The sequence below is a fragment of the Hydra vulgaris genome, chromosome 03 (assembly GCF_038396675.1).
Source record: "Hydra vulgaris chromosome 03, alternate assembly HydraT2T_AEP".
Lineage (NCBI taxonomy): Eukaryota > Metazoa > Cnidaria > Hydrozoa > Anthoathecata > Hydridae > Hydra > Hydra vulgaris.
This window is the reverse complement of record NC_088922.1, coordinates 69,687,780-69,715,000: the sequence shown is the minus strand read 5'-3', so window position 1 is coordinate 69,715,000 and position 27,221 is coordinate 69,687,780. Positions and strand designations below refer to the sequence as shown.

The window sequence follows — 27,221 nt, the reverse complement described above, 5'->3', positions numbered from 1 at the left end:
TCAAGGAGTGAAGGTAAATAATTAGGGTTGCTAGCAAAACCAGTCACAAAGTTAACTATCCAAGTAAGAGATTGAGAAACACAGAAGTTATAGGCTTTAGTGCCAGCAAGGTTAGTGCCATTAGAGCTGAGCCATTCAGTGCTATGAACATTAAAGTCACCAATAACAACAATATTGCCAGAGGGATAAAGAGGACATAGTCAATTTGATCATAAATTACATCTAAAGAGTGCAGTCTTGGGAAGAAGGAGAACGATAAAAAACAAACAGAAAGGTGATAGAGTGAAGAGGTGCTAAGCGGAAGCACCTCTTCACTCTAAAGATATTTTAAAACAGCAAAGATATTTTAAAACAGGTGGTGGGGATAGTTTTAAATGTTAAATATTTTGGGTTACTTTTGGCATGATCTAAATTTAAAGAGAACTTGACTCATTCATAGATAGAGCACGGCCTTGTAACATAGGACTCCTTATGTGGCCCTGACAATGTGCGCCAAAAGCATTAACAGGGTCACCATCCATGTGCAACATTGCACTGTTAATACTCTGTTATTTTGCAACTGTTGATGGAATCAGCCTCTTAGAGCTACCATAGAGTTCGTGAAACTTAACTACGAGCCAGCCTCAGAACCATTAAACTGAGTTTAAAAGCTGTACCCTCATTAGGAGTTAACAGGAAGAGTTGCATAGCCACTAATAAGGAAGCACAAGCCAAAAATTTTGAGAAGAGTCAAGAAGATCCAGCATTCATCATCCTAGGCAAAAAACAATGTAACACAGATTTACATATATACCAGCCTAATAGATGAAGAAGGGATTTGAGGCTGGTTAGCAGAACTATTTTACTTACCCCTAAAGTCTTTGCCTAGGATGCCTCCTACAAGACAGTAGATGGATGCAGTTAACATCTGTCTAAGATGAGCATTTTTATCAAGACACCTCCTCTAGCCTTTACTCAACCAAAAGCCCTAAGGCAAGCAATTTATAAGTCAGAGTTTGTTTCTCCAAGCCTTTTCCTAAAAAAGCACACCCTACAAAACAGTAGAGCATGAGGCAGGTTGTACTGGGTTACATAATACTAGTAGCAGGGTGATCGTGATGATCCTGACCTGACCTGGATTAATTAAAAGAAGCTACTTCCTGCAAACAGTACCTTAAAAGATTGGACATGGTATTTTGGAAATGCATTAGGAAAAACACTACATCTAACAAAATACTAGAGATAAGAGTAAACATAGGCTTTATAGCTAGAGCGTCTAGTTAGTTAATGAGGGCACACTGCATCAAAACATATATCTTTTACGACTAATAATAATAACACACACACTTATACATATGCACAAACTTTTGGATATTAAAATTAGGAAAGAGTGGAATAAGTTGTTTTTTAAAAACAAAGTAAGATTGAAGAGCATTTAGGTCATAGGGATATTTATTCCAAGATTTTATACTTTGTTCCATAAACTAAAATTCATTCTTGTTTAACTAATTCTCATTTGTCAAGTCTTATTTGTTTTTTTATTGTTATTAAATTACTTAGTAATTTTTGTTCTTAAATTATTAAATTTTATTATAAATTGTGATAAATTGTTACCATTAGATGATATAACAAAAATAGAATAGGAATCAAGTTTTTTTTGGCTTTCTTTTTCCGTTAGTGGACTTATATTGTGCATTTTCAGGCTTTTTATTGGTTATTAGGTATTGGTATTTGATAGTAATTTTTACAATGTTTTCCCAAATAAAACTGCCTATTTATAACAATATTTGCAGGTAGGTTCATCATGTTTGCAATTTTTTGAAATGTGTCCGTACATGACATGACAGTTGTAACAAATAATGACATTTATATGATTACGAATATGAACTACCTGCTGATTCACAGATAACTTTTATTTAACTTCACAGAGAAATTTCTTTTCTCCATCAGGTAATTTTTTGTTTTTTCATCTACGTCAAAGATAATTAGTTCACTAGTTTTGTTTCTGATGAATAAATTTGGTTTTCAAAATGATAATTAGTTTAAAACTTATTTAGTTAAAATTACTCAGGGACAAGTTGGTGGGGATAGGGGCCCAGTAAAATTTGCTACCCTCTGACCATACTTAACCCTTTTTACAATATTTTGAGACTTCTTTCCTTGTCTGCTTTTTTTACATCTTAGAGTAAATTTTCAGCAATTTTGAATAAATATTTTTGACAAAATTAATTTTGGCCTAATTTTAAGTTATTCCTGATCACTGTGCACTGTACTAAATTTGCTATATTAAATAAATTTAATTAAGCGGCTGTTGTGGTTATAAAAAAATAATTTTTTTTTATGTTAATTACTTTTACTTTTTTAACTTTATTTTTTTTTTTTAAGTATTTTAAAAGCTTTTTTAAAAGACTGTCCAGCTTATTGTTCTTGCTTTTGGACAAAGCTTAAAATAAAACTGCTTTGAATTTTGCAATTTTATTTTAAGCTTTGTACTTTAGCTTCTTATATTCAGCGCGGTTGTTGTTAAAAACCAATTTAACCAACTAACTGAAATAAATGTTGTCTGCAATAGACTAATTGAAATTACAGACAGACAAGTTTTATTAATAGCTATTAATAAATAAACAAAAAAAAATTTAATTTTTATTTCTGTTAGAGTGGTTGTTGTGACCAGGGCCGTCCCGTGTAAGGATACCCCCCTCAAGCTGTTATAAATGCATTTGAGTTCGCGCATTTGTATATTTAAATCAGCTTATTGTCTTAAGCTCTTTGTGTGGGACAACGACCGGAATAGCGTTTTTGAGAAAATTAAAGTTGAAAGTTCGCATAAATTAAAAATGTCATAAATTCAGTTTGATGAAGAAGTTAGTGGTTATTTTCTGTTTTTAAATACATAATACAGTTTAGATTACGGTTACAAATTTTCACATTAAATAAATTTCAGTAACTCTTTAAAAATAAAAAAATAGAAACATAACTGAAAAATCAAAAAGGTACCAACTCTTAATTAAATACAAAATTTTGTATCTGCTTTACGTTTGGGGCAAACTGGAACTGTTTTTAGCATTTTATTTATATGTCCAACTTGTTTGCAGTAAGAACATGTGGACGGCTTTCTTTTAACCGGAGGCAAACCCATCGAAAAATCTAGAATGCCAACCGTTTCTTGAACTGTTTTGCAAACATTTGTCAAAAATTTGTTTACTGTATCTGTCTCTGCATGCTCTAAAAACTTTTATTTGTCTAGTTTTTTTGCCGCACCTCAATCCTTTGGAACTCTCTTCATGTTTTCTTGACTCATACGACCTTTTCATGTTTTCATTTTCATGTTTTCATTTTCATGTTTTCATTTTCATGTTTTCTTGACTCATACAACCTTTAACTTTTCAAGTCTTCTGTCAAATGTTTCCTTGCTCTATAACTTAACTCTTTTTTAACGCATTTTCTAAATTTAAATAATTTTATGAAATTTTAGTATATGTATTTTCCACATTACATCATGATTATTTGTCAAACCTTGTTTTTTTGAAACTTTTTTATAAAACTGGTCAACAATGGGCAAGAACTAATTTTGGGAGGTCAAAATAGCATTTTTTGCTATTTTCCACGCTGTATATATACAAGACTTAATTCAACAGTCGGACATTGCCGCCCCCAGACTGTTTCTGAAATCTGATTTATGGGGGGCAACTAACCATTGTTCATTTTTACTGAAAAAATTAATAATAGTTTGTTGCCCTCCTCTAGGTGTCAAAAATGGTTAGAGGGGCAGCAATGTCCGACTGTATATATATATATATATATATATATATATATATATATATATATATATATATATATATATATATATATATATATATATATATATATATATAAACTTATATGTATATATATTAAAAAATTGCCAAAAAACTTGTAAAATTACTTTTTTTGAATTTTTTGTTTAATTTTGCTTCTTTAAAGTACTAGGTTGACCTACATTTTCAAGAGTTTTTTTTTTCCCAAAATATTAGGGACTTGTTGAAATAATAAAGAGTCTAACAGCACCTCATATACATATATATATATATATATATATATATATATATATATATATATATATATATATATATATATATATATATATATATATAATATATATATAAATATATATATATATATATATATATAAATATATATATAAAACACTTTTATATAGTTAAATGGTTTTTTAGTAAATCAATAGTTAAAAACTTTGTGAAGTCCAGCATGTAACGTATTAACACATATTAGTAACGATTAACACATATTAGCCAGGGTAGTTTTAAAATTCTTTTTTTTTTTTTCAAACCAAAGAACTTATAAATATGTATACAAAAAACATAAATACAAAAACTTATAAATACTAGAAAAATATTAAGAAAAATGTGAAACAAAAAAAAAGGTGAGAAATGCAATTTTTACATTAATAGCATTACAAAAGTTTTTTAGGATTTAAAAACCAAAAATTTAAAAATAAAGAACAGTCCCAAAATTCTCAGACATCTGAAAAATCAATTAAGCATGCTGAAATTAATATAAGATTTTAATAACTGAAAAAAATAAATTAACATTTGTGCAACAAAAATACTAACTTTAATTCTTTCATTGCAATTTGTAAAGGATCTGTTTCTCCCTCCAACTCTACCATTACTGGTGCATTCATGCTGTAAATCAAATATTAGTACACATAAAATCAAATATATAAAATAATTAACTACAGAGAAGTTCTGACTTGCTACAACAAGATTTCTGTGATGAGGTTTATTACAAACATTAACACAGAAACCGACAAACAACACAGAAACTTGAAAACCATGCTATTTGAAAATTAAAATAATGAGAAAACAGGCTAAATATATATGTTTTTTTTTTTTTTCTTTTTTTTTTCACAAACTGTAGGGTTTTATATCTTTAATAAACTTCCTTGGGTTTTACAAAACCATAAAACCCTGAATAAATTCATTTGGGTTTTCTCAGAACTTTTCTCAAATTTTCAAAATAGCTTTTCAAGATTTTTACAGGTAGTTTCACATATATGAAAAAAACATTTAAGAAGTTAAAATTATATATACTTTAGCTTTTATAACCTTATTTGTAATGCTCTGGTTCCTAAAACCCTGGCTCTTTCATACTTTGTCATATAAGGTGTTGTTACCCTCTTCTTTTGTTGTTGAGATGCTTCTAAAATCAAAATAATTTTATTGAGTTGTTTTGCAGCTTATTAAAAAAAAAAAGGATAAAAAATAACTTATAAATTTTGTATTATTAAAAAAAAAAAAAATTGTTTTTTATTAAAACTATTTGCAGAAAAAATAGAAGAAAAAAGCTTAAACATATGCAGAATAAATTCTAGAAAAAACAGGGTTGATATTTTTTAATTTTTATACAAAACTTTAGCCTTATATTAAATTATTAGGATTACCATCTTAGGTTTATGAGCTCCTCCTGCCTTTCTTACACGACTAAATGTGGAGGTATATATCAGAGGTTTCCTTTTCCTTGGTGTGTTGTCTTTTTCAGGACTACACAGCAAAATTTGTTTATTCATTTCACAGTACCATATAGCAGCTAATTAAATGTAATCATCTACTAGTCATCACTAGCTGCTAGCACTATTTAAATAGCCATGATACAGTGGTTAGCTGGTATGGAAACTCGATTATATGAATGACAACATAGTTCTGTGCAACAATATCATTAGCTTGATAATATTTTAAGTTGAGCAATCAACAAATGAATGGATATGATGGTATGAAACATGGGTGAATCATCAATAAAACTTTTACTAACAGTAAGCATGTGTATAATTTATAAACTTTTTATTTTATACACTTTAATGAAATCTTGAATTTTGAAGCTAGATTTAAAAATTAATTCTCATCAAAGTTGTTTTTTTGTGTTCAATAGTTTAGTCTTTTTTATTTTTTCAAAGGTGCTCAACTTACCCCTACTAGACAAAGAGACACATTAGTGAGGTTTTAAAGAGAACAGTAAGACTTAAAAAAAAAACAGCTAATTTTAATCAAAAGTCCAATAAATTGTTAAAATATTAACAGTTAAGTGATGGCAGATAAAAAAAATTATAAGCATCCAATAGAAAAATTGCAAAAAAATTTTTTTTTTAACTTTTTTAATCCAAATAGAAAAAGTGCCTGTGTATCTTACTAAACTGCTTTATAACAATCTTTTGTTCCGTACCTGTAGATGGAAGAATGTCTACTTCTGGCAAGTCATCTGGCTAAAAATCATATTAAAAAATAACTTTACATGAGTAGTTCTACACAAGTGAATAAGTTACACAAATACATTACAAAAATCAATAAATTATACAAGTAATCAAGATACACAAATAATTATAAACATACAAATATTTTGAAATATTTGTATATTTGCAACAACAAGAAACAAGAAATAGTTGTTTTACTGAAAATACTGCAATTAAAAAAAAAATGACAACAAAAAATTTAAAAACATTCCCAGATAAATCATATAATGAAACCTTATGGAAAAAAAATGCTACACTTTATAAGAGCCTTTAATATGACAAGAGCAATAGCCCTTACCTCACTGCATCCATCTTATGCATGATAGAACCTTTCTATTATAACAGTTAAACAAGTCAGAATTAGAGGATAGAAACTGATAAAAAGACTTAAAACTCAGATCTTGCAAGTAAGAAAAATTCTACCAAGAAAGCCCATTGGGAAATTGTTAGAGAGGCCATAGCAACATCTAGAGTTTTTAAAATTGAAACTATAAATGTCATTTTCCAGCTTGTTAAATTGTTTGTTAAATAGTTTTGAAAGAATTGAATAGAGTTCTGGAGAATAGTATTGTAAGACAGCTAAATTAGATTACAGTTAAATTACAGTCATTAGATTCAAGAGGTAAATTAAAGGGAAAGCTCTGCACAAATAGTTCTGCCTTATGCTTGATAATAAGATCAGATGTATAAAAGACTAGATGTTAGACTTGACTTGTGAATAACACTTTTAGAGATTTTTTAAAAAGTTTTTCAAAAATCTAATTTTTGAGGTAAAAGAATAAACTGAGAATATAAGAGTTTGACATTTCTACACACTTTTAAAAGATCAAAAAAAATGTGCTGTTTACATATAGCCAAAAGATCAAAAATAGCATGAAGAGCTTTATCAAGTACTAACTTGGTAAAGCTCTTCTTCCTGATGGCTGATACATATTACTATAGTATTGTAAGTTCTAAACATTTACTTAATAATCTTAAAATACTATTGGTTCATGGTAAAAAAGACCTTCTTTTGTTTTTGTTGTGTCTTCTTGTGTTGTACTTAGTGGAGTAACTAGGTTGGAGCAGGCATGGCACATGCAATGGACGTTAACTGAGGAAGGAGGAGGGCGCAAAAGAGTTAAAATAAAAATTAATTTTTATAGAGATAATATTTATTTATCTATAAAAATTTTTTTTAGAGATATAAATATGGATTAAGGCAGTAGTATGATCAAAATACCAGAAGTTATGATTTATTGAATATAACTTTTAGAAAGTTAGAGATTGACAATATGAATTTACTAATAATAATTTATTTAATGTTTACGAGATTGCAGTTCACAGTGCTATGATAATGCTGCTGTTATGGCTGACACAAGACTGGTGTTTACCAAATAATCATTAAAAAAAAAAACAGCAGTATTTGTGAATTGTGATAATCATTTACACAATTTGTTAGGTGTTCATGTACCAAAGAAGAAGTAATGTCAAATTTTTTTGAAACCATTAATTCCCTTTATGTTTCCCTCTTTTAAGTTACTGCTGGAAAAATCAACAGCCTGAATATTAGCATACAATTTTATAACATTTCTTGGGTTTTAAAACAAGATCTTAATTTGTATTGACCGCATTCAAAAGAGGTTGCAGGATCATAGGACAGATTTTAAAGGAGATTTTGCAACAAATTTAGAAGATTTTCTTTGCAAAAAATATAAATTTTGAACAAAAATAGAGGATTTTAGAGAATTTTTTTTTCTTTAATGTTTAATGTCCATTTCCACACTCGTGTGGTTTAGACAGATTTCTATAATATAATTTTCCAAGTTAAATGGCATTACGGAAGAGTTTTTTGCAACTTAATGCCCTTCTTAACTTTAACTGAACAGGATCTACAAGAAAAAGTTAATGGTACAGCACTTTTTTTAAATTGGGATTAAAAACCTTTCAATTTTTGTGGTCAAAAACAAATACTTGATGGAAATAATTGATTTCAGGATAATGAATGAGTCAAAAAACAATATAATTATTGCACTAATTAATAAAAATATATATATATCTAAATAGTTAATCAAGATAATTTAAAGGCATAAGCATACAAATATACTATGTATTAAAACATCCTAATATTATTTTTAGACATTAAACACCCCTTGTGCTAACTGGGAACTTGATGTTGAAATTTTTAAAAATAAAAAATGCTAATATTTGCCAACTTTTTTAACACAACATAACTACTATTTACCATTCATTTTTGAAATCTTTTAAAATTTTTCATTTTAAGTCTTTTATATTAAAAACCTTTCATTTTAAAAACCTTTTATTTTAAAAATCTTTCATTAGATCTAGTCTTTAAACTTTTTTCTGCAAAGGTTGAACCTTTTTTCATCAGCTTAAAATTCATTTTTTATTTCACTTTTATAATAAAATGCAATTTAAAAGTATAAACCAACTAAAAAATATATTAGAATATTTTTTTTACCATTTCTTTCATTTTTTATAATAAAATGCAATTTAAAAGATTTCGTCAAAAAATGAAGTTAAAGATTTATATCTTAATTACTTAACAACAATGACGTTAGTGCAATAACAAAGTTGTTGTGCTAACATATAAAATGTTACATAAAAAAACATATACAATTAATAAACAGTTAAAAAAAACAAAAACAATTGAGCACAGTACTACCAGAAACAGTGGGAATTGAACTCAGAACTTCTCGCTAATAAAGGGAGCACTCTACCACAACCGCATTTGATTATATTTTCTTAGAGATAATTACTTTTTAGAGGAAAATAGAGGATTTTTGTTTACAGTATTTGAGTTAATAATTAGAGATAATATAATTACTTTTTAGAGGAAAATAGAGGATTTTTGTTTACAGTAGCCAAGTTTACAGTATTTAAGTTGTATTCAAGTGCAATTAGAAAATTTTATTCAACCAAATAAAATTTATTGCACAAAATACCAAAATGAGCACTATTAAATTTTTGTTTTATATATAAAATAAGGATTTGATAACGGATTTGATATATGGTTTCTAAGAAAGATCAGAAGAGTCAATCCTAGAAGGCAAAGGGTAGATGACTCATTGAGTACACTTTTGAGTTTTACACAATTGAGTACAACTTTCATAAATATAGGAAGATTTAAATTGTTGGGATAACGATTAACTGAAAAAAATTGAGTTTTATCTGAGTTAAAGTTCACCAGCCACTGAGATCCCCATGCTGTAGCAGAAAAGAGATCCTTTTTAAGGTCAAATGCTCCCTCCAAGCAATCAGAGAGTGTTAGCATTTTATTTTTATTTTTTTGTTATTCTGTTTCACTCCTAACAAGGCTGCAAGCAACAACTATAAAGTTGGAAATTACTACCAAAAAAAAAGAATAGAGTTATAGAGCAAGGAAACGGTTTACAGAAGACTTGAATCAGGAAATCATGAAGATGAGTTCAAAACAGTTAAAGTGCAGGGGAAAAAACTAGACAAATAAAAGTTTTTAGAGCATGTAGGAACAGATACAGTAAAAGAATGAAACTTTGCTGAATGACGGAGTCAAGCGAATGAATTTTGAATAGTGGAATTAACCAAAATTTTAATTAACTACATCCAATTTTAAATGCTTAAATTTCATGAGAGAATCAATAAATAAAGACTAAAATAATCTTGGCGTGATTCAAGATTTGTTTATTTATTTGAAATCAATTTTCTAGAAATCTAACCGTAGGAATTCAAATTTTTTTTTTTTTAAACACTAAATAAATATGTAATCTTGAAAGTATTTTTCTGGTTAAATTTATATTACATTTCTTTTTACATAACCTGAAAATCTTTTCATAATAAATAAAAACAAGTTAGTAGATGTGTTTCCTTTGTGGAAATATTTCCATGTGTAAATTAATTGATATAATTTTATTGTATCAATAAATTTACATTAAAAAAATAATTAATAATTAGTTTTTGTTCCAACAATAATAGTCAAAATACCAATGTTGACGACAGCACAATGCAGCAGAATGATTGTTATTTTTAATATTATGTATAGACAAAAAAGATACAAATCGATAGATTTTAGAGGCAGAAGGGTGCAAATGGGTTTAAGCATCCAAACCATTTAGCGATCTTGAAAGTATATTATTTGAAACAATTGCGATCGTTAATCTTTTTATTCCTGGATAAAAGTTTTTATGAATTAAGGTTTCATGTTTTATCATAGAAAAATAATCTGGTCATACAAATATTTTGATTATGAATTCTTTTTATATTCTACTTTCAAAAAACTTAAAAAATATCTGAAAAGTTACCGTAATGAGCAATAATTGGAAAAAATTGCATAAATTTGCGATTTTGTAGACAATTTTACATATGTTATTACTGTAGATAGTAGTTTTTCTGTTAATAAAACAATAGCTACAAAAATCAATCTTTTTTTAACATTTAAATATATTCAAAACTTTTGTATTCTGAACCTTTTTTGTTACATCTTGAATTGTTTACATGTATATTATTTTTTTGTTACATCTTTAATTGTTTACATGTTATAATTTTGAATGTTTAATTTGTATATCTATCATTAAACCTTTTTTAATTTCAAATAACTGAACAAAATTATATTTTCATGATCTATTAAAACATTAATTATACAAAATGAATGCTAATTTAAAATATAATAAAAATAACTTCTTTAAATTATTCTTTTATATAACATTAGTTTTATAAATAATATTGCATGCAAAAAATTTTTATCTATTGTATTTTTGTGAAGAAATAATGAACTAATTTGTTACTACATTTAATTAAGAATCATTTAAATTTGTTTAATTTTATGATACCATGATTTATAGAAAAGCAAACTATAATTTTTGGACACGCATAAAAAATTATATCTAATCTAAGTAAAAAAAAATTGTCAGATATCCTCCTTAAAGAAAATCAAAACACTTAAAAAACATAATGAAGCAGTTAAAATCTAGAATAAACCTAAAACTTAATAACCTAAAATAAAATAAACCTAAAAGTTTTTGTTAAATACTTAAAATAAATTGTAGTTACTTTTTTGATTTGAGCAATGAATACTTATAAATAAAGATGATAGCTCTTTTGAGCAGCGATCATGATGGTATTTGTAGAAAAGAGAAAGAGATGCAATTTTAAAACTATGGGAGACGCTTAAGCTTGGAAGATAGAGCTGGTCCAACTACGTTTATTATGCATTTTTCTTAGCATATGCTAACTTTGCAATTGATTGAACATATGATTTCCATGAGAGGTTAGTAGTGAAGGATAATCCAAGAAGATGTAAAGAAGACAACTCAGCAAGAGGGCTGCAATTTATTAACATAGGAATGTCGACAGTATTGCGATAGTTGTTTGCAGTAAATAGCTGAGTTTTGTTGCAGTTAAAATTCACAAGCCACTGCAAGCCCCAATCTGTTACAGAACTGTTACAGAACAGACTCAAGATCGATTGTCTGTTCTCAGCAATTGAAAAGAGAAAACCTTTTGTCAAGACAGGAGCATAAAGTTGAGTTGTCAGCAAATAAAGCCACTTTAGATGTAAGATTGTCAGAAAGATCATTAATGTAGATAAGAAACAAAACAGAATGCTAAACTTTATCGTAATTTTTAGAGTTTAATCAAATTTAATTAAACTATTTCTTTTTATTTCAATACTTATTTTAAAATTTAATCAAATAATTACTTTTTAGCGTTTAATTAATTATTTCTGTTTTAGGGTTTAATTTAAATTATTACATTTCAGAGTTTAAATAAATATATCCTTTTTAGGGTTTAATTGAATAGTTCCAATAAAAGCTTATTTATAAATATTATTTATAAATAAAATTAAATAGTCTTAATATAAGTTTAGTTTTGCTTTATCCAGTTTTTTACATTTCCATTTACATTTGTATATATGTAATAACAATAACAAAATAACAATCTTGCCTGGTCGTTATCGGGTTCTTCAAAATCATCTTCTTCAGCATCATCCCCATCATCATATCTAATTAAATATAAAATATTTTAGATAACTTTGAGATCTATTATTTCTCTCATCATTTAAGTCGCAGAATGCTTATGGAAAACTAAAAGATGCTTATAGAAAAGAGTGTTATTTATGGCAAACAAGAGACCACCATGTTGCAATTGCTGTTTTTTTTTTATTTATTTTTTTAAGAATAATTTTAAAAAAGGTGGTAAGAAACAGTAATTATGAATATATTTTTATAATTATTATTAAACAAATTCATTCCCAACAAGGCTGCAAACAACCACTATTAAGTTGGGACTTCCTAGAAGAAGAAAATTGTGTTAAAGAGCAAAGAAACGGTTGATAGAAGACTTCAAAAGTAGTAGGTTGTATGAGCCAGAAAACTTTGAGCAAGAATGAGTTTTGATCAACGAAACACGAGAATATCTTTTTTGATCAGTGACTATGATACCATTATAGAAAAGAGAAAGAGATGCAACCTTACAACAATGGGAGAGTGGCTTAGTAGATAGAACAGGTCCAACTACATTTACAGTGCATTTTGAAAAGTGAATCCTACATGGCAGCAGAACATGGGTCAGGTAGTACTGGATTACATGTTACTAATAGCAGGATGATTGTGATGATCCTGACTTAAAGTAGTTAGAATAAGTTACTTATGTAAGCAGTGAAAATGCATTAAGAAAAATATTTTATCTAAAGGAATACTTATATATAAGGTAAATGTTAATATATTTAAACTTGTAGTTGCTAGTTGGTAACTGAGCTAAGACTACATTAAAGATTCAAAAAGAACACAATATCTTTTTTTTTTTTTTTTTAATTCACCTCCCCAAGGCCGAGAAGGCTACTACAGACAAGGAGGTTACTTAATTGTGGTCATTACCCTCTCTCAACTTTTATAAAGTATGTACACAGGTATGGGAGAAAGGGTTGCTGGAAAACCAGGAAGTTCACTTCTTTTAGTGTTTACTTTGAAAGCAAATTCTACAAGGCAGCAGGACATGCAACAGATTGTATTGGATTATATGCTACCATTAGCAGGGTGATAATAATGATTATAGGCCTAATCTAACACCAAAAAAGTATTACTATTTAGATTAGATAAACAAATGTGCCTGAACGATGTCATAAACGAAGAATTATTAGGAAGTCATCATTTGGAATGAATCATAGAGATACTTAATATGCTAATAGTACAACTTATGAATTTCAAAAGGATGCGTAAGGACACAAGAGAAACAGCCCTTCAATTTCAATCATAAATAAATAGAAAAACTACAACAAAAGAAGATTAATGCATTGTTTAGGCTTCCTTTAAAAATTGCTTGATTTCAATAGATTAAATAAAAGTAGAAACTGGTATTACCATCGTCTATGGAAAAACATTGTTTGCAAGAGTACATAAATTAGATTCTAATTGGGCTGGCAAGTAGCTTCTTCTATCAAAGGTCAAAATATTGCATAGTCTTCAATGGTGCAGTACATATAATGAATGGACAATTGCCCAAAGAAAATGAGTCGCTTAGTCAGATTTTGCCTTTTAATGTGCTCTTTAATATGATTTTATATATATATATATATATATATATTTTTTTTAAACATCTTCGCTTCCAACAAGGCTGCAAGCAGCCACTAATTAAAGTTGGAAGTTACTGTAAGAGAAAAGATGAAGATTGTAGAGCAAGATAACGATTGACGGACGATTTAAAAGATTGCAAATTATATGAATCAGGAAAGCAAGATGAAGGAAGCGAATTCCAAAGAACTGATGTTCGAGGAAAAAAACTAGACGAATAAGCGTTTTTGGAGCACTTAGGAACAGTCACAGAAAAAGGAGACACTTAATTGAATGACGAGTAACACGAAAATGAATTTTAGTAGATGGCACAAAAGACGCTAGCTCTTTAGAGCAGTGCCCATTATAGTATTTGTAGAAAAGAGAAAGAGAAGCAACATTACGACGATGTGATAATGGTTGAAGGTTGGCTGCAAGAGCAGGTCCAACTATGTTTACAATGTGTTTTTGCACCTTCTCTAAAAGAGAAAGGGCATCATAAAAAGATCCGCCCTAGATATGGCAACAGTATTCCATACAAGGCCGGATTTGAGATTTATAGAGATAGAGAATAGAATCCAGAGTAAGAAAGTGGCGAGCTCGATAAAGAGATGCAACCAGAGCAGATGCTAATTTTGCAACTGATTTGATATATGGTTTCCAAGAAAGATTGGAAGTAAGAGTTAATCCTAGAAGATGAAGAGTAGGTGACTCATCGAGTACATCACCGTTATTAAATATAGGAAGATCTAAATTATTGCGATATTTAAAGGCATAGTAATCAATTTGATGCATTAAAGCCACTATTAAGAATAAAAAGAATATAAATGAATCGAGATGCTTCACTGTGCATACAGGAAGAACTCACATGATTATTGGCGTTATAGATCAATACCAGTTCAATGGGATTCTTCTTGATCATGCAAAGCCAAGTTGCATGGAATTGTTTCTAAATGGTAACTACCTAACTAAGTATATGTTAAAAAAAAGCAGGCTTGTCTTTGTCTGGTGATGCAGACAATTACGACCTAAATCCAATTGAATACCTTTTTATCAATACTAAATGTTACAAATTTTTAAAAAATGTGTAATGATAAAACTTGTTTCAATTTTTATACCAAATTTCTTAAACGATTTAATTTGGTGTTGACTGCATCAATATTTTTCAAAAAAGAAAAAAATTAGTGAAATTATTGATTTAATTTTACTAAAATCATTTGAATAGGGGCCATGATAGCACTAAGAGAAAAGAGAAAGAGCTGCAACCTTATAACAATGGAACAATGGCTCAAGCTTGAAAGATAAAGCAGGTCAAACTAAATTTACAAAATAATTTTGGACTTTATTTTCAAGAAGAGAAAGGACATCCTTAGAAGAACCAGTCCAAATATGACAACAGTATTCAGTACAAAGACATTAGGTTTCTCTAATGATATACAGAATACTGTTGTCAAATATGACAACAGTATTCCGTACAAAGACATGAGGTTTCTCTAATGATATATAACATGAAGTCAGGGATATAAGGCAAAATAAAATTCAACAAATTTAAACTATTTTGTTATTGTATTATTGTATTAAGCATATATTATCTTACACCTAAAACCTTATAAAAATTGATTAATTATCAAAATATTCTTATCTTTATCTTATATACCTTTATATCAATATAAACTTGTATTTAAAACTTCACAAAGCTTTAATAATAATGCTATTACCTAACTGTTATCATTTTATATAGATAACCTGATCTTACTTCGTTAATAACATTTCTTATTAAATCTATTGTTTTCTAAATTATTTTAAATTAGTTTATTGTCTTCACTTGTCTTTATAAAAACAATGTTAAAGCATATAATATAACATAATATTATATATATATATATATATATATATATATATATATATATATATATATATATATATATATATATATATATATATATATATATATATATATATATATATATATATATATATATATATATATATATATATATATATATATATATACAACATTTGCGTGTTGTCAGAAAGTAAAAACCATTAATTTAATTACAAACTAATCATTTTTTTAAAAAACCGCAAAAACACAAATTTAATTGACCAGAATGTTTTTAAAAACATTCTGAACGTTTTTAACAATATAAACAATGTTTTTATTTTTATTTTTTTTAATAAAATGTTTTTATTTTTATTTTTTCTACTGTAAATCATGCGCAAAGTGTTGCTACATCGACTATCTTATAGCCTGATTCGCAACAAAGTGCTGCTACATCAACTGACGAATAGCCTGACTCACAACAGAGTGCTGCTACATCTACTATCTTTTAGCCTGACTCGCAAGGGAGTGCTGCTACATCAACTGAGGGTTTGGTTGGGGCAGGCAGTCTATCAATTAATAAAAAAAAATTCTGGTCTTGCATTTTAATTTTTACTTTTTGTCAACAAAATACGGAAAAAAACTTCCTGACAACATATAAGAGTTCTATATATACATATATATATATATATATATATATATATATATATATATATATATATATATATATATATATATATATATATATATATATATATATATATATATATATATATTTATATATAAATTAGTAAAAACGCTTATCTAACTTTTGATTACTTCAACACTGTGTTTCACCATCAGCAGGTTCATCAGGAAGAATGTCTAAACATAGTCTCTTTTGAGTATTTTTTTATGTTTAAAAGTTTGTTTGTGTCGTTATGCCTATCACAAACAATCTAAATATATTTGGCAGTCTAAATAATATGCTGTCTAAATATATTTGGCAACTAAAAGAAAAAAAAATTAATTTTAAATTAAACTGGTCTATCCTAAAAACTGTGTCTGCGTATAATAACATTTCCAAAAAATGTATACTATGTTTACAAGAAAAATTTGAAATTATTACTCATTTAGATCAAGAAAATTTACTGAATAAAAAATCAGAACTAATTTTTAAATGCAGACATGAAAATAAGTTCCTTTTAAAAAATTATAAAAACAAGTGACCAGTCCAAATTTATCCTAATTCTAAGGAATTCTTTTCATGATTTTTTAATTATCTAATGTAGTTGATGCAACTTCCTGGTTGCAAAATACTACAGTTATTACATTTCCCAACTTTATAACAATTCCCAACTTCCTGTGAAATAATTTTTCTATAATTTGAAAACTTTTTTATGTTCAGACATTTTTCCTGATGAACCTGCTGATGGTGAAACACAGTGTTGAAGTAATCAAAAATTAGATAAGTGCTTTTACTAATTTATTATTGCTCTGTTCTTTTAGAACATTGAGCACTCTGTTTGTAGAATACACTAACATAATTTATATATATATGTATATATATATATATATATATATATATATATATATATATATATATATATATATATATATATATATATATATAATATATATATATTATATATATATATATATATATATATATATATATATATATAAACACAATTTTTATTTAAAAATTGTTTAAAAATTGCTATAACTAGTGTTGTGAGACATAAATTGCTTCAAAAACTGCAACCTGCTTAAAATTTGGTGCACACCAACCCTAATTTTAAAAGCATTTATAGATAATTTGCTTTATTATTGTTACTACACTTCTATCCATTGCAACTACAACTGCTAAATAACTTTTCTTTAATTTTAGAAAAATAGCTTTCCGCATTATTTTCATTTTTTTGTAATTTATAGCTTTTAAAAAAAAAAATAATAATATTTTCTGTTTGCTTTGTATTTTATAAAATCAATAAGATTATTTATTATGCTTTGAAAACTTGACAATTTTTATGATCGAGGATAAGATAATTAGAAACTATGATATATAAACCTTAAATGGCTACTCTATCAATAAATTAAACTATTATTAAGAAAATAGTGAATATTGATAGTGGAAAAGTGAAATTAGTTATAACACAACTAAATTTTTAAAGATTATACTTTTTAAAATCATCAATCCAAAAAAACTACACAAGTCTCTACAAACAAGTAAATAAATAAGTTATAACACAACAAACCCAATATTATCATCTTCGTCCGCCATTGTAGTCATGTGCGTTTCTTACAAATAAACAAAGTTCGGCGAAGACAAAAGGTACTTACGCGACAAAAAATATCCATCATGCCGACATCTAACAAGTTAAGAAAGCTTATCTTTACTGGAAAGATTGAAGTTGAAAGGCATCCAAGTATACAGTGGCGTTTCCCCTATAATTCAGTCTTAGTATAATGTCAAAACAACATTTATTTTGAAAAAAATTTGCATTAATGAGCTATGATTGAATTAGTTATAAATGCACAAAAAGAAGCTTTAAATAAGTTTTTAATATAAAAAGTCGGATCTGTGAATTAATTGATCTATATTGGAGTTAAATATTTTCTATTTCATATCGAGGTCTCTATTTATACAATAAAATACTAACGACGAATCACTGATAAATTTGAATAATGAAAACTCTTTGATAATAAAATTATCGTAATGTGGAGACGTAAATGTGGTACAAAATACAAAAATATTTCAATATTCACCCCCACCCCCACCACCACCACTAAAAATTTCTGGATCCGTCACTGATTTCATTATATTTATATCATTATAAATTGAAGTTGTATACGACTGTTTCTTGGATGTTTATATTAGATACTTTGTATATTTTAGACTTTTTCCTTACGTTATTTATTTTTGTATATATCTATACTATCAATTTGTTATTTTGGAATAGTTACTTATTACATTGCAGTTCTAAAATATATATGTACTAAAAATATATATATATTTTTTTAACTCCAAACTAGTTCAAGCTAGTTTATTTTAATACCGAATCACGATGTTTTGACCAAAACTGTTAGAGTCTGGAAATTAAAAAACCTATAGCAGGCGTCTTATGGAGAAAATTATTATTTCCTAAGAAGATATAAAATTATTTCTTTAAATAAGTCTAAAACTTGTCAACAGAACAGACCGGAGCTAGTAGCAAGCAGGGGTAAGTAGGCAAAGTGTCTCTGATCAAAATCTTTGATCTTTCTTTGAAATCAGGTATTATCCCTATTATGTGTTATAGCTTTTCTAAATTACTAGAACGTGACATGTATAACTTTGCTGCTATTTGATGGAAAATATTTTTATTTACGGTAAACAATTTGGATTTTTAAAAAATCACCTTACCGATAGTGCTATAATTGAGCTAGTAACTTATATATCTTTTTTATTTGTTTTATTTGTTTTTTGTTATTATTATTATTATAAATTTTGCTTACATTCAAATGTCACAGTACAATTATATATGGCAATAACTAAAAATGTCACAGTACAACTATATATGTCATATATATTGTTTCACAATTAAAATAGTTAAAACATATAACAACATATTTGAAATAAGAAAAAACTTACACATATATACATATATAAATATAAGCATATATACACATACAAATGTATGGATGCGCACATACATAAACTGCTTTTAATAAAACATAAGATAGGATCTGAGAGAAGGTTACAAGATATTGTCGTCAGAACAATAATGAAATCAGAATAAAATATATTAATATTTTTAAAAGAATTATAAAAAAACACTAAATTTAAACAGTACATACACTCTTTCATTTTTTAAAAAAAATGAATTTTGGTTTTTGACATATCTTTCTTGTTGTTTTTGTTTGTCTGTTTTAACTTTTTATAAAAGATATAAATAAACGAATTTAAATCTTCAAAATATTTTAAATCTTCTTAAATTCTAAATCTTATTTAAGTATTTAAAAATATATAAACATATATTAAGTATTGTCAAAATATATAAATATATATTTAGTATTTAAAAATATATAAATATATATAAGGTATTGTATTGAATATGTATATATTACAATACGTATATGTACCGATATGTAAATTATTTTTTTAATGATTTTTTCTTTTTTGCAAACTTTATAATTATTTTCTTTTCTTTTTTTCGTTTTTTTTTTTCAAACTTTTTAGTTTTACTCTTTTTAATAATATTAGAACTTGTAAAATGTATTTTCTCACCTTAACTCTACACAAAAATCTTCTCTCTATATATACAAAAATAAAAAAGTCTCATGACAATACTTTTAATTACAATTGAAAATAACACGTGACTTTTCAACACGCATCTACGTGATTTCAAACATGTACAATTCCCCAACATAAAAATAATCATCATCGCAATAATCTAGATCTTCCTATATTTATGAAAAGTAATGTACTCAATGTGTAATCTACCCTTCATCTTCTAGAATTAACTCTTACTTTCAATCATTCTTAGAAACCATCATATGGATTGCAAAATAAGCATCTGCTAAGGTTGCATCTTTTTATCGTGCTTGCCACTTTCTTACTCCGGATTTTATTCTTTTTTATATAAATCTCAAATCCATCCTTGTATGGAATACTGTTGCCATATCTGGGGCGAATCTTCGAATGATGTCCTTTCTATTTTAGATAAGGTGCAAAACCGCATTGTAAGCATAGTTGGAACTGCTCTTGTAACCAAATTCCAACCATTATTACATTGTCGTAATGTTGCTTCTCTTTCTCTGTTCTATAAATACTATAATGGGCACTGCTTTCTAAAGAGCTCATTCTTTTACTGTGACTGTTCCTAAGTGCTCTAAAAATTCTTATTCATCTAGTTTTTTTCCTCGAACATCAGTTCTTCGGAATTTGCTCCCTTTATCTTGTTGTCCTGATTCATATAACTTGCAATCTTTTGAGTCGTCTTAAGAGATTGCAAATATAAAATTAGTTTAATCATAAATTGCTTTTTCTTTCCTTTCAACTATTTTTTTCAGTAGGTTTTTTTGTAATGATTTGTAGGGTGTAGTTTTATAGTCTCTTTTACTTTTGACCAATTTATTGACATTTCACTTTTGACCAATATTGCTTTTAACTAACTACAAGCTTTCAACCAAATGGTCTTTATTTTTAACGGTAATTTTAATACTTTGCAATGTCACCCAAAAGATTGTACATGGCGTACCAAAGCGTACATACATTGACTAATTACCATTGACTAACTTCAAGCCTTTTCCATTTTTTCCAGTCATATTTTATTTTGTATGGATTTTTATATCTGATTCATTTTTTTTATATTTCCAAACAAAAGATAATATAAATACATACATATATGTATACATATATGCATGTATATATTTACATACATAAATATATATACATGTATGTATGTATATATATTTATCAAGCTAGAGATCCATAGTTCAGCGCAAGTTTTGTAACATTTGTAAGGCAGAAGGCTTATATATTCTTCAACAGGATTATCAGGCTTCCTATTGAAGCTTCCTGAAAAATCTTTTTGAGAGACTCACAATGTTACTGTTTATTCTTTTTCAAGTCATTGTAGAACGGAGATTAAACCAAAAAATGATCTTTCTGCTGTTGCTGTACTGACCGTTATTGTAAGAAAGACTCTCATAACTTTAGACACTTCTACAAACATTTTAGATGCATAGTTTTTGGCAAAACTTTTGACTAATGTTGAGATGGTGGTTATCTTAGTAATTGGTTTACTGTGTTGCTTTGTCTGATTAAATCAGATAGCAAGTGCAGTTGCAGTTAAAACCTATTCAAGTCAATGTTAGGGTACATTTTTTGATAGTGACGGATCTTTCACAAAGGTTTCTGACTCCAAGTTTGCCGAGTTTAATAAAAGCGTTTCCATATTATTGGTGGTTTTTACAGATGGGGGCTAAAAACGGCGTTAATTTTGTCCAAAAATCTCCCAATGGACCTTTCCCATAAATCGGCAAAAACGCAATGCATTGTGGTAGTTGTATTCATTTAAATCAAAACAAATGTCGAAAAGCCTAATAAATTTTAACAGTGATGTTCAATTATGTGAAAACAGTGAGATTGAACTTTGTGAAAACAGTGAAATTGAACTTTATGAAAACAGTGAAGATGATAGTGAAATTACTGAAGGTGAACTCACTTTTAACGGAGAAGTTGAACTTTGCGAAAACAGTGAACCACTCTTTTCACAAAGTTTAACTTCACTCTTTTCACAGAATTCGATCTCACTGAGAGAAGTTGAACACAGTGAAGTTGACTTCAGTTCAACAAGTGGTGGATGTACTTGTTGTGTACCAAATTGTTTTAATAATTCTAAGCGTAATAAAAACTTATCATTTTATGTTATACCCAAGGAAAAAGTGTTAAGAAAGTTATGGTTAGCCAAAATTAGCAGAAAAGACTTTAGTCCTTCTTCTTCACACAGAGTTTGTTCAGCACACTTTCAAGGGAACAAAAAAACTTATATGAATAATGTTCCAACAATTATTCCAAAAACAGTTAAGCTAACTGCTCGTGTACCAAGGAAAACCAAAAATAGCCTTGGTTTAATACATAAAACAATACAAATACCTTATAGTGAAGAACTATCGACACCTGTTTTAAGCTACGAAGAAACATTAAAACAAGAAAATAAAATTCTTAAAGATCAAATTGAGGACATTATAAAAGAAAAACAAGCGTTAGAAAACACTCAAAAAGAAGCTATATGTAAGCTCAATGACAAAATACTTCTATCACAATTTACAGTTGAAAGGTTTAAACATAACAAAGAACATTTCAAATTTTACACAGGTTTTGAAAATTTTGAACTATTTAAAGTAGTCATGAAGTTTTTAGAACCAGAAATATATTCACTAAATTATTGGGGTTCAATGTCTACTGTTGCTGACGATTTAAGTGAAAATTCTTCATCTAAAACAAGAGGAAGATCACGTATATTAAACGTTGAAGAGGAATTTTTCATGGTGCTAATTCGACTACGTTGCGCTTTTCCTATAGAAGATTTAGCAATACGGTTTAATATTTCATCAAGCACTACCAGTAGGATATTAATTACTTGGTATGATTTTTTGCACATAAAATTTAGATCAATTCCAATATGGCCAACAAAAAAACTAGTTAATGAAACAATGCCTAGCTGCTTTAAAGATGTATACCCTAATACTCGTGTAATTATAGACTGTACTGAAATATTTACTGTGATGCCAACTAGCTATCGCATTCAATCAGCTATGTTTTCAAAATATAAACATCATCACACAGCAAAGGGTTTGATTGGTATTGCACCGAGTGGTGCCATTACATTTGTATCTGATTTATATGCTGGAAGATCAAGTGATAAACAGATAACAAATCACTGTGGCATACTAAAATTATTAGAAAAAGGTGATAGCCTGATGGCTGATAGAGGTTTCGATATCGTAAATGACTTACCAAAAGGAATTAGTCTCAACATACCACCATTTCTTGAAGGCGATTTTCAACTTACATTGGAAAAAGAATTAGAAACAAGACGAATTGCATCTGTGCGAATTCATGTCGAACGTGCAATTGCAAGAATCAAAAACTACAGAATATTACAAAACACATTTCCACTTTCAATGGCTGCTGACATGAACAAAATATGGGTCATAGTTTGTTATTTAGTTACTTTTCTGCCACCTCTAATAAAGACTGATAGCAAATAATGTAACCAGACAAAAAAAGAAATATTTTATAAATATTCTGTAAACGTTTATTTTACTTTAAATATTTCTGATGACATAAATTTGAAATAAAAATCTGTTAACTCTGGAAAAATAATTGTATTCCATAATTCCGCATCATACTCTATTGTTTCGATGTGCAATGATTTTTCTGTGTATACAATAAAATCAATTGTTTTAGTTTCTGTTAGTGCCATAACGCCTTGACACTCATAGTAATAAGGATGGTTTATTTTTAATTTTGGAGCACCATCGTTAAATTTCAAATAAAAGTTTTTATCTTGACACGCTTCTTTAATTGTTAAATGTTTTTTTGAAGAAGGACATTTCACTTCAAGTACTTTTTCAGCGCTAACTACTCCATCAGGGCTACAACCCAACCAAGGGCATTTTGGGTTTATAAAAAAACTACATTGAGTAACACTTGACTTCGTTATGTTTTCATATAGTTTTATTGCTATATCTTCATTAACCTTTCCCCACATACAGTTTTCTCCTGCTTTGATATTTTTTGTTTGTAAACATTTTTTTAAAATTGATGTAGGGTAAATTTTTTTCCACCTATTTATTACAATACCAAAATTTGAAGCTGTCAATCGTTTGCATCTTTCTTGATACCATAATGTACTTTCAGATTGTTTAACTGTATTGACTTCAATATTTTTAGCTTCCTCAATATCAACAATTAAATGTAATTCTACAAATGCTTTTTGTTCAGTAGACAAACAACTTAAATCAATCACCTTTTTTAAATTGTCAAATAGAGTAATAATAATCAATCGGTCATCTTTTTTACTAAAAGGTTCTGCAATATCATTGTCTATAAATGTTGACAGAGATGAAATAAAAAAGGAACATGCCTGAAAGTTATTATCACGAATTATTGAAGATATATATGTCCCCTGGCAGAGATTTTCTAAACCTTTACAAAGAGTTTGAAGTTGTAAAGTTGAGGTTTCGTAACAATTTGGTAATGAATGGTATCTACGTGTTCCTGAAACTAAAGGTCTTTTTCGAGTACTATTTTTGTCTTTAAAAGCGTCAGCTTTTTCAAAATTTAAGTTTGAAAACAAAATTGCTTCAGAGTTGGATGATTCACCTGGTACATGCCATATCTGTAAAACATCAGTACATGTTTCTGTTTCTGGGACCACTTTAATGTCTAACTCTTTATAATCAACTAGTTGATATAATGATGCAGCAACATGCTTACAACAGCCCCCCGCACCAGCTTTACAATGGCATTTCGAATAAAGTATTTCACCAGTAGATTGGCACAAGTGTATAAAAACTTCGTATTGTTTACGTTTCATAGAAGCAGCAACATTAGACTTAACAATAAACAAATTTATGGATGCTGTTACATTCGCTTTAACACATACATTTTTGACATAGCTTTCTTTAAATAAACGATAGCCAAGAGTTTGGTGTTTATTGGCTCCTTTTTTACAATTATCAATATGTATAGTATCATTAACAAGATATTTCTTGATAAAATTGTGAGATATATTTGGTAAAAGTGAAATGTCTCTTGACCAAGTTGATATACTCTTGTTTATAGATTCTTCTTCGTCAACAGCAATAAGCTCATCATGCTTAAGTTCCCGAAACATAGCTTTAGATGCCTGGCAAGAGTTCTGAAAAGAACTAGCATCAATTTTATTATCTAAATTAGCATTAAAAGAACTAATCATTATAATAATATTTAATTCCTAATACTTTAATCGGATTGTTTTGATTTAAATGAATACAACTACCACAATGCATTGCGCAGTTGCCGATTTATGGGAAAGGTCCATTGCAAGTTTGCGCGTTTTCAAACTCGCAGCCATAGTAAGTGGAAACCATGTGAAAACAACTATAAAATTTCAATAGACCAATCATATCGAATGTTTTCTGCGAGTGGTTTCTATCTGTACAGACATTTTGTGCTAAACTTGAATTTGATGTATAATAAATCAAGCTAACGGATCACAATATACCTCATCCTACCATTTTTTATAATATCTTGAGAATATATCTCACATCGATAGCATAATATAAAATTGATATTTGCAGAAAAATTATAACAAAAAATGGACACTCCAATTATAATTATACTCCTAAATAAAAATTATTTATTAAAAAACTAAAAACTTATAGAATAAGTAAAATTTTTTTTACCACTTACTTTCATGTTACTGTAGGCATTATTTAAGTTTCCTTAGTTAGAGTCTATTTAAATCCACACCTGGTACCGATATTATATAAGGCAAAATTTATTTCGCCTAATGCATGAAAAAGCCATTTCGCCTAGTCATAGTTTGTAACACTTTCGCGCTCATCGTAGTTATGATATATTATTAATAACAATAATTAACATTGCAGAAATGTAAAGCAAGACACATAGTAATATAATAATTCTCCCTAGGCGGCCGCCTAATATACCATACCCTATATACGCCCATGTAATGTTGTTATTATTAAAATTGATATTATGGTATGATATTATGGTTTTTATTATTAACTTCTTTTTGTTGTTGTTATTTGATTAAAAACAAATCTAAAATTAAAATTTTTTAAATTAAAAACGTCAGATCTGGTAACTAATATTAACTTGATGGGACTTTTTTTTAAAGCGCAATGTTTGTCTATGTATTGAACTCGTTGTTTTTTTAGTCTTATTATTTTCTAAATTATGAAGTGGTATTGCAGCTCGTATTTGTGTTTCAACAACTTTAGATCTAAAAGTAATGAGGGAAATCATATAAAAGCTTATCGATTGCCGAGATGTGAAAATATTCAGAAACTCTACATTAAGCTTTTTAAAACTTCTGGAATAAATTGGCAAAAAGGACATATATGTTCTGCCCATTGGAATAGGAACACCGACTATTTGCCAGATATTATTGTTCCTCCAGATCAGTTGGAAAAGCTTAAAAATAGAGTTATAAATTCAAAAAAAAGCTATATTAACGCAACTTTGACAACAAATAAAGCAAAGTAATTGTTACTATTTAAAAATGCTGCAAGAAGATATAAAACTGCTTTATCAATAGTCCAAAATATAAGCAGTTTTAAAAATAGACGAGCCATGGTAGTTCGTACTAAACAAACTATTAAAAAAACTAGAAAAGGTTCAAAAACTGATTTCCGATAAAGAATTTACAATAACAGAACAATGCTCTTCCAAAGGTATATACTTAAATCGACCAAAACAAAAAGAAGGGTACCAATTTTCAGAATGTGAAATACAAAAAAATTTTAATATTGCTTCCACTCGTATTCATGTTGAACATTATATTGGGAGAGTACATAATTGGAAAATCTTAAACAATGTCTGGCCTTTAAATCAAATGGATTTACTAGGATCAACTTGGCAAACGTTGTGCCGTATTACAAATATAACATTAACTCCTATAGGACCAAAGAATAAATTATATAATTGATAAAAAATATTTCAAAAAAAAGAAATATAGTTTTAAGTAAAAATATATTATATTTCAATTGTAAAGTCAATATCCTCTTTAAAGTTTAATAAAACAATTGATTTTGTGTATTTCTTGACAATATTTCAAACCGGTTTCAGGTTTTCAAAGTGTTGTTCTTTGGCGAGCAATTTTTGTCAGAGCAAGCAAAACTCTTTGTTTTCATAATAGTTCCATTCTAAACATTTTGAATCTGATAAAATATTGTCACAAATGTCTAATAAAAAATTAATTAATGGATTATTTATTTCAATTAAAAAAAATATCCCACTCTCAGACTCTGGATGATAAGATATTAAAATACAAAATTCAGCATCAGCGCAAAGCATTTGCAATTGGCATTGTATATAATAATGTGGAAACAGATCTAGTGATTGAAGGGG

At 27.8% G+C, this 27,221-nt stretch overlaps 3 protein-coding genes across 3 annotated transcripts in view; 1 reads left to right on the top strand and 2 right to left on the bottom strand.

Annotated features, from left to right (window-relative positions):
- LOC101241478 (DNA-directed RNA polymerases I, II, and III subunit RPABC2) overlaps window positions 1-17,963 on the bottom strand; it is a 22,232-nt gene extending 4,269 nt beyond the window's left edge. The window contains exons 1-5 of the mRNA XM_065794110.1: window positions 17,851-17,963; window positions 12,188-12,245; window positions 6,199-6,238; window positions 5,088-5,181; window positions 4,593-4,664 (exon numbers count right to left, since the gene is read on the bottom strand). Of these exons, the coding sequence (XP_065650182.1) occupies window positions 4,593-4,664; window positions 5,088-5,181; window positions 6,199-6,238; window positions 12,188-12,245; window positions 17,851-17,885 (299 nt within the window). The 5' untranslated portion in view covers window positions 17,886-17,963. The remainder of the gene's footprint in view (window positions 1-4,592; window positions 4,665-5,087; window positions 5,182-6,198; window positions 6,239-12,187; window positions 12,246-17,850) is intronic.
- A 3,704-nt stretch (window positions 17,964-21,667) lies between these two features.
- LOC136078877 (uncharacterized) lies at window positions 21,668-23,353 on the top strand. Its single transcript, XM_065794694.1, has one exon. The coding sequence runs from the start codon at window positions 21,668-21,670 to the stop codon at window positions 23,351-23,353; it is 1,686 nt and encodes a 561-aa protein (XP_065650766.1).
- LOC136078373 (uncharacterized) lies at window positions 22,351-25,065 on the bottom strand. Its single transcript, XM_065794108.1, has one exon. It carries the CDS (start codon window positions 25,063-25,065, stop codon window positions 23,401-23,403), a length of 1,665 nt encoding a protein of 554 aa, XP_065650180.1. The 3' UTR covers window positions 22,351-23,400.
- Between the last annotated feature and the right edge of the window lie 2,156 nt (window positions 25,066-27,221).